Source organism: Limulus polyphemus, unplaced genomic scaffold (assembly GCF_000517525.1).
Source record: "Limulus polyphemus unplaced genomic scaffold, Limulus_polyphemus-2.1.2 Scaffold3127, whole genome shotgun sequence".
Lineage (NCBI taxonomy): Eukaryota > Metazoa > Arthropoda > Merostomata > Xiphosura > Limulidae > Limulus > Limulus polyphemus.
The window spans coordinates 38,643-47,662 of record NW_013668737.1 but is presented as its reverse complement, the minus strand read 5'-3'; the positions used below and the strand labels follow the sequence as shown (position 1 = coordinate 47,662).

The following is a 9,020-nucleotide window of genomic DNA, read 5'->3' as shown; positions in this document are numbered from 1 at the left end:
ATAAATGTATAATGATATGAGATTTAAGCTATTTAGTCTAAACTATTCAACTATAGTCTAAACATTTATGTTTTCGTGTTAGAATTTGTTGTTATTCTAGAATGAAAGAGGCATAATATATATTTATTTCCTAATTTTTTATGGTGGTTACGAGATTGGTAAAATCTACCGAACCCGTACAGAGATTCATTACTGAAAATAACAGATAAAATATGAAGTTTTTTTCTTAAGAAACGTTTGATAAATATCTGGACATTATAAAGATTTTGATTATTAAATTTGAAAATTTTCTGATGCATAAAAGTATTTTTAATCTTAAAATGAAAATTACTTTGCATGTTGGATAGGCAACACGCAAAAAGAAAGGCATGAGAAAAACATTGTTTTGTAAACCTTGAGACTTAATGAAAAAATTAATATTTTGCTTATGAACGCATTGTAATCTTTACTGATAATCTGCCAAATTTCTTTAACATTCGCTTACTAATTTAAAAGTTATAGCATGAAAACTATAACAAGCACAAAATGGTTATGAGGTTGGTCCCAGTGACCAAGCCTGTGTCGAAAGAGTTAATGTGTGGAAAATATGCAATCTAAGACAAACTGTCGGTTTAGTTGTAAATATAGGAATATGAAGTAATATAAGTACTTTAATTATGCTAATAATAGTAACTAATAATCATGTGATTAAATAATGCATCACTGATTAATACTAATTATGCAAGTCAGTAGTTTTGTCTTGAAAATGGGACTTCACCATTCAAGGCAGGTTTGATCAAATCCGTTAAACATCCCCCTATCTGTGGGCCTGTCATTTACATTACTAATAGTCAGGCCGAATTTTGTCTGTGGAAAGTATTAAAATTGTTAAAATAGCTGAATGAAAAGGAAGTTTAGTCAAAATCTTGATCACGTTTTCTTACAGCTATTTTAATCAGCATAGGTATTATCAGATTTTCAAATACTGCAGGAGCACATATTTATTTGTATACATTATGGTAACCCTTTTTATATTATTTTTGAATATGTTTAATAATTAGTTCTTTAATTAGGAAAATGTAATATGAATGAATATTTTTACATAATGAAAGAGAGAGTATTTCTTATGGGAAATGAAATTGATGTGTTTAATTAAGTTTTATTCTATTTAGAGAATCTCAGGCAAATTAATCACTGTTGCCAATAACACCTTCACTAAAAGGCCTGTATCAGTGTTGATCTGTAGATTGTGTAATTTCAAAACTTTCTTTTTTTTTGCTTTCATTCTTCTTGGTTTCAGTTCTCTACATTGAAATAAAATGAATGAGTAATAACAATAAGGGTCTGGTATAACCTGGTGGTTAGGGTGCTTGACTCAAAATCTGATGGTTGCTGGATCGAAACCCTTCACCAAACATATTTGTTCTTTCAGCTGCATGGGTGTTATAATGTGATGGTCAATCCCACTATTTTTTGGTAAAGCATAGCTCAAGAGTTGGCAGTAGGTGATGTTCACTAGCTACTTTCCCTCTAGTTTATCACTTCAAAATTAGGGGCAACTAGCACAGATAGCATCACAAAGTTCCACAGAAAAGCAATCGTAATAATAATAACTTTAATCCACAAGTGGTTATGTCACACTAAATTAGTAATATAAATCTCCTTTAACCTTTTAAGTGAAAGCGAGTACCAGGAACTGTAAGTTTGTATGGTGTTTGTGTGAGAAACTGCTACCATTTGGGTACCTGATGTACTAGTATTATATGTAAAGCACAAGTTTTTGATGTAATTAACTGTGTAATTAGAAATGTACACATTAAAAGTTAAATTGCATAAACTGGGTGACAGAATGTTTTACAACATTACCCTTAATTCAATATTAAATCCAGTGCATTCTGTTTAAATTGGGCATGATACTTATTAATTATACTTTGGAAATATTTCACAGAAAGTATTTGGTTTTGGGATTTTATCTTAACAATCAGTAGTTCTTTTGTATATTTTATGTTTTCAGTTTTTCTCTTGCAGCATTGAAAATAAAATTGTTCTTCTATGCTTGTGACAATTAATCTTTGTGAAGTTAGAAATTTAAAAAAAAATCTTGTTTAGAACTTTAGAATATTTCTTTTCTGGTATTTATACATTGTGCAAAGACTTCAGTATGGAGTAAGAGTCTGTGTATGTATGCTGAACATGTAAACATTTTTTGGGCTTGAATTGTGTAAATTGCAATATTTCTGTTCAAAAAAAAGAAATTCAAATCTCATTTTTTTAGGAATCTCTAAGAAAAGTTCTTCAGGAAAAGCTAGAAGCAGTACGAAGGGCTCAAGATCTTGAGGTACTAGTTTGATTTCAAATATTTAACTATTTTGGTAGATAAGCAGGTAGTAACACTTCTGATAAGTGTATATTTCCTTTACTTCACTTAAAATTTCAGGATATTTCTTTATTTTTAGATAACATTACTTTCAAACTTGAAAGTAAGAATTATAAAGAAGAAATATTCTTACAGAAGACACATGTAAAGAACTTGTGAAACTTTTTAATACTCAAGTTAAGTGTATAATATGTATCTGAAATGCAGAAATGTGTATTTGGCTTACTCTCTGACAGAACCTAACCAGTACATTATCTACTGGAAATATATATATGCAAAAATTATTCTGAAACTTTTTTTTTTTACAATCAGAGTTCTTTGACTGCAGCAGAAGTAGAATGTAACCATCTTCATGATGTCTATGAAAACACACAGAGAGAACTCCAGCTTTTGGCTTCAAAAAATGATGAACACTTGAAAGAAATAAAGGAACTCACAAAGAAACTGAAGGTAAGCTAATTCCTACTTTATCGATAATTATTTTTATTCTATCCTTTATATGTGGAATTGTGTATGCTGATTATTCGTTTAGTTAATGTAGTTTTTTATAATTTTTTTTTATTTCTCTTATTGATATAATATAGTTTTTTTCTTTCAAATGTTTGATTTTGTATTTTGTCTGGTATAAAGGAGTACTTTGTGTGTGTGTTTTTTATAGAACATTGCAAAAATGTGATAATGATGAGTGTTTACTAACACACAACTTAGGAGAAAAATGATGGATTGGGTTGTGCACTGTTTCACAGAAAACAGTAGGTGATGCCATATGCCAGCATCAGTTTTATAATGATTTTATTCTAATGCTTAATATTGATCATTTTTAGCAACACTAACTGTGGGTACCCATTAAGGAGGTTAAAATTGTGTAAAGAACAATGTTAGATAACACCCTTTTTCTTTTAGTAAATTCCTAATGACCTCATTAGATGCTAATTACATACCTTGCTTTGTAATTAACTGATTAAGTACTTATGTCTTTAAATTTGAAGTCAAAAGTCTATAAAAAAAAAGGTGTAAATATGTTCTATTTTAGAGTGTTTTTATACCCCCTTTTTGAGCAAAAATCCTAAAACAAAATAGCCTATGAATATCCATTGGATAGTTTACAGTTACCATACAAAACATTTACTGCAATTGAGCCAGCTAAGTCTGTGTGACAAATGCTAACACACACATTTATAATGGATCATATTTATATCTTTATATGTAAGAATAACAATTCATGTTGGTATGTACATGTCTGTGTACAGGAGGCAGAAGATAAGGAAGAGGAAATGTCAAATAAAATTAAGGAGGAAAAACAAGAACTGGAAAACCAGCTGGAGGAAATGAAGAAACAAGAGACAGTATTAGCAGCACAGGTCTGTTTATAATAAAGTAAACGGAAACTTGTGAAATGCATAAATACAGTTGTTGTCTTAAATGAACATATCTTGTATGAATATAACATAGGTTATTTACTATGATGTTTATTTTATGTAAATGTTACTTGACTGTCATTATTTTACCAGTGTTGTTTTTTCATAGTTTCAAAGTATTTCTTTGGACCAAAACTGTCACATGTGTGTGTGTTGTGTACTGTATTTTCACAGTTAGAATCATTTCTCATTATAAAAGAACATATTTGCATTTTATTTTCTTGGTGACATTTTCAGCAAACACTCTTTTTAAAGCCCAAAATAAGCCTGTCAGTTCATGACAACTACAAAAACTTTCTTGTAGTTGTCATTAACAGACAGGTTTGTTTCTGGCTTGAAAAAGAGCACATGCTCAAAATGTCACCAAGAAAATAAAATACAAACATAGTTTTTTAAGGTGCTTTATCTCCAAAAGTTTAATTTATTTATTTATCACATTCAAATTTTTCTACTAATTTCTCTATGTTTTTAAAGAATTAATGAATCCTTTACTTCATGCAAACAAAATATGTGTACTTGCTTAATTGAGAACATTATTTTCAGGCTTTAGCTTCTAAGTGACCAAACTCTTTTATTCAAAGACTTTTAGAGTTTGCTCATTTATAAGCTGAGGCCCAAAATACGTTCTCAATTCAGCAAGTACTTTACAGTCGAAGCAATAAAAAGTTTAGTGAACAACAGAATACGCAATACTACAAGTAACTTTTTTTTTAATACATATGACTGACCTTATCCTACTTCACTTTCATTATTTGTTTACAAGTCAATAGTCCAACAATTATAGATGGTAAATACACAGTTTTTAGGCAAATTGAATTTTGGAATTTTTTGTTATATGTTATAAACTAAATTAAGTTACCAACTTTTAATACTGTGATTTTCTTACCTACAAATGTAGAGGACGATGTTTCGAAAGTATTTCGCGGAAGACTTTCAAAACATCGTCCTCTACATTTGTAGGTTTCTACAACAGGCAGTTGCTGCCCATTTGAAACTTAGATTCAATGATATATCTGTCTGATACTAGAAGGCACTAGTTATGTAAACATGTAAAAGTTGTATTAATACAAAGAGTTCAGTATGTTATATTAAAGTAATTTTGAATATGCAAATCAGTTATTTATATGACAACCACAGCCAATATAAAATCACAGTGGAATAACATATCAGAACTAGATTCTGATATTATTTGGCATTTTATAGGTAGTGCGATGCCACTGAAAATTTATTGCTTTTAGGAAGAGCATGTGATAGCTTTTTCCAACACAAAATATTCATACATTCAAGTCATATAAATATTTTATTTTATTCACCATCATGCCCAAAGTTGAACAAAAAATGGGGCCTGGCTAACTGATGAATGAATATTTCTTAACAATGCTGTAAGTGTAGCTACCAGTTTGGCCAGCAATTTTGATTTCATTCTTTTAAGTCGCATGCTGCATCCTTTTTTTGCCACACTTTTTTTTTTCACTCTTAAGGTGTTTTTGGCCCAGCATGGCCAGATGGTTAGGAAGCTCAATTCGCAGTCTGCAGGTTCGAATCCCCATCTCGCCAAACATGCTCGCCCTTTCAGCTTTGGAAGCATTATAATTTGATGGTCAATCCTACTATTTGTTGGTAAAAGAGTAGTCCAAGAGTTGGTGGTAGGTGGTGATGACTAGCTGCCTTCCCTCTAGTCTTACACTGCTAAATTAGGGACGGCTAGTGCAGATAGCCCTCGTGTAGCTTTGCGTGAAATGTGAAACAAACAAACAATAAGGTGTTTTTGATTAGATATTACTGGTGGCAGTATCAGTCAACAAGTGGACTGTTTGCAATTATTTTGATTTCCATAAATGTCTAACATTTCTTGATATTTGTTATCCTATTATTACAGTTAGTATCAAAGAAAGCTCCTGCTTTGTAGGTTTTTGTATATCGAATAAATTGTGTTTTCTCATGCATGTATATTGTTGTGTGAATTAATAAAATATTTGATTTTGTGTATTGCAGATAGAGAGCTTACAAGCAGATAATGATTTTGCTAAGGAGCAGTTAATGGCTATGAAAGGTATGAAGTAAGATAATAATGGTCATCTAATACTTTTTTACTCCTAACATGTTTATTATGTTATGACTTTATAAAGTTTACATAAAAAAAAATAATGGGTAGAATTTGTGATTTTCAAATTACTTTTTTCTTCCTATTACATATATTTTAGTTATAACAACATTCTCACTGAAATAGTGTAAAACTGTATTTTGATACATTTTGAGTAAAAACATCCGGTGCAGGATCTTATTTTAACCAGTTTCCATTTAACCTTCTTAAAAGTTAAAAAAAACTTTAAAGGCTGCAGATGGATGTTTGTATCATTGAGTTTTTATTATTGGTTGAGGTGTTATGTTATCATATTTTATTTTCTATTTCATTAATTTTATTTTTCCTTTTCTCCAGCTCGATTCGAAAAACTTAAAACTGAACAAAACGAAGATGGAATATTTGATATAGTTGAAACAAATGGAGTTGTGATGCAACCACAAGGTAAAAAGATTATTCCACCTGTATAGAGAAACTAACAATAGTGTGTGGTAGTAGACTCACGAGTAAGTGCCTGTAAAATACAAACAGTAAGCTTGATTATAAAATTTTATGATATGGCTGGGTTAAAAAATAAGAATCAGTGGATGGTAAATTTGTAGATATGTTTCATGAATTAGAAGGTAAAATTCACTTGGTTGCCCAACAAGATTGTGTTTCTTTTATACTGGGTAATAAAATGGAAGGTAAGGTTTGGTGTGATAGACTAGAACAGGTGGTCTCCAAACCTTTTTTGGACAAGATCCGGGAGGTCGATCTTTTTAGGCTTCGTGGGCCAGAGGGGTCGTGGTTAAATTAAGTAAGGATGCATACATGATTAGAATACAACATCACTAATTTGTTTCTCATAAGAGCATGTATTGAAAATATTTAATCGTCATTTTTTAGCATTAGTAAGAAGCATGAAACTGATGCTTTTCTGACAAAATTATACGGGCCATATTGCAACTAGATTGGCTTTTGCTCAACTTAGTTTTATTTTTTGTTTTTATAATATTAAAAAGTTATATTATTACTTTAATAAACTGCTGGCGGGCTGGATAAACCGAAGTCGCGGACCTTAGTTTGGAGACCCCCTGGACTAGAAGAATGACATTTTATAGGTAACTGAAAAAGGATAATTTTTAGTATTTTGAGAAATAGAGAACAAGACTTAAGATATTGGACAACAAGGGTTAATTGTTGAGGGTTATCCATTATACTGAATGGGTTTATAGTTTGTTTTAAAACTAGATGATAAGATTGAGCAGATGGAAATATAATATGAATTTTAATGTATGTATATTTGTAAAATAACTTTTAATGACTATAAATAGGAAGGGATAACAGAAGGGTCATGTGGATGCAACTATTTAGTGTTCAAGCTGTTTAAATTGAAGTATCTTGAAAAATCTCTCTCTTTCAAATACAGGGTGTATCTTCTGGCTTAAATGAGGTGATAATGTTTAAATTAAGATACTTAAGCTGATCTCCAATATGCTTTCAACGTAGTTAATGTGGAAAGGATCAACACCATTTTAAGAAGTGTGCACACATAGTACAAAAGAAAGTCACTTATCTTTTGTGCAAAAGAGGGTAGATTTCAGTGCTGTTTTAACTTAAAAGGAAAATTACTATTGACAACTGTTTAACTCATTTTAGGAATCCAAGTGGATATCATCAGTGAGAAGTTTATAACTACAGATGCATCTGTCAATGGTAAAGTACTTTCTTTGTATAGTTTTGTTAAAACGTTGTTTATTTTGTATGTTAAAATACCTTATTTTTATATAGGAATCCCATTAATAGTGTTTTTTTTGTGATATATCTTAATAATGTATTGTTGTTTGGGTAAAATATGATTATACATACATACATACATACATATATGTATGTATAATCATATATATATATATATATATATATATATTCATTGTTTTGTTTTTTTGTTACTTTAACTACAAGGTTTTTGATGGCACGGCAGTAAGTCTGCAACCTTATAATGCTAAAGGCTGGGTTTTTATACCCATGGTGGGCACAAAACAGGTAGCTCGTTGCTTAGCCTGATGCTTAACTACAAACAGTCGAACAGATGCCCTTCCTCAAGTGACTATGCTCATTGTCAATATTCTATAGCTAACATGAAGTTGCAGTTCAGAAATTTGAGAAATAAGATAATTTGGTTTTTATAATTAAAATAATGCAAATCCAGTTCAATGTATAGTGCACTGTATGACTGAATATTTAATAGAAGAGTGGACACATTGAATATTAAATGTGTTGTACACCTTTTTAATAAAAGGTGTATGTTGAACTAATCCTAAAATGGATTAAATCTCTTCAGTGTATGTTTTGATGTTGATCAAGAATATTTTTTAATATGGTATTTTTAGTCTAGTTTTATACCTTACAATTTTTTAAAACCTCAATTTCCAGTATTATTTTATTTAATTTTATGCAAAAGCACTATAATTATTATTACATTTTAATTGTAAGTGTTTAATGTTTCAGGTTCTTTGAGTATATCTGAAGAAGTGGAAAAGTTAAAATGTAAGAATTGATTTCATAAATTATAAGTTATTTTACTTGTTCTTCACCTCACAAATTATGAATATTTCTGGTTATTCAATTTGGCGAAACAGATATTGTATCCATTTAGTATAAAGAATATCATAAACATTTATCTTATTATATTCAGTTTCTAGGATACCATGTAAATAAACTTTGATATACATATATATATACATACATACATACACACGTGCACACACACCTAATAATATAAAGTTAGAGGTTTGTTTCTTTTCAACATATTTAGCGTAAGGAATATTATATTAAAGCTTATGGTTGAAACATTATTGTAAAGAGTATCGTGAATAAACATTGCACTACTGGTGGTTTGTAGTGTGAATATAACTTAGTCTTCTCAATGATAAAAATACTATTTTTTGTTTAGCTATGGAAGCTTATACATATTTTGAAAATGTGCCTTAGTTTTAGGTTACCTAAAACATAAACTACTTTCTCTACTTCAGGCCAGCTAGAGAATTCAGAAAAAGACTTGGTAGAGAGCAGGAACAGGATCCAAGAACTGACAAGTATTTTTTTATTTAGACATTTATCCACTTTTAATTTAAGGAAGTAATACTGTATCAAAGTTACAAATAGGCCAAGAGTTGGCAGT

At 30.1% G+C, this 9,020-nt stretch overlaps 1 protein-coding gene across 6 annotated transcripts in view; it reads left to right on the top strand.

Moving 5' to 3' along the window:
- Positions 1 to 9,020, top strand: part of LOC106468712 (sarcolemmal membrane-associated protein-like) — a 77,601-nt gene that overhangs the window by 34,942 nt on the left and 33,639 nt on the right. For all 6 annotated transcript variants that reach the window (XR_002612695.1, XM_022397078.1, XM_013929157.2 and 3 more), the window contains exons 9-16: positions 2,255 to 2,317; positions 2,669 to 2,806; positions 3,607 to 3,717; positions 5,770 to 5,827; positions 6,215 to 6,301; positions 7,499 to 7,555; positions 8,348 to 8,386; positions 8,872 to 8,934. Coding sequence is in view for 5 of the 6 variants with exons in the window: in XM_022397078.1 (XP_022252786.1) it covers positions 2,255 to 2,317; positions 2,669 to 2,806; positions 3,607 to 3,717; positions 5,770 to 5,827; positions 6,215 to 6,301; positions 7,499 to 7,555; positions 8,348 to 8,386; positions 8,872 to 8,934 (616 nt within the window). In the remaining variant the exon portion in view is untranslated. The remainder of the gene's footprint in view (positions 1 to 2,254; positions 2,318 to 2,668; positions 2,807 to 3,606; positions 3,718 to 5,769; positions 5,828 to 6,214; positions 6,302 to 7,498; positions 7,556 to 8,347; positions 8,387 to 8,871; positions 8,935 to 9,020) is intronic.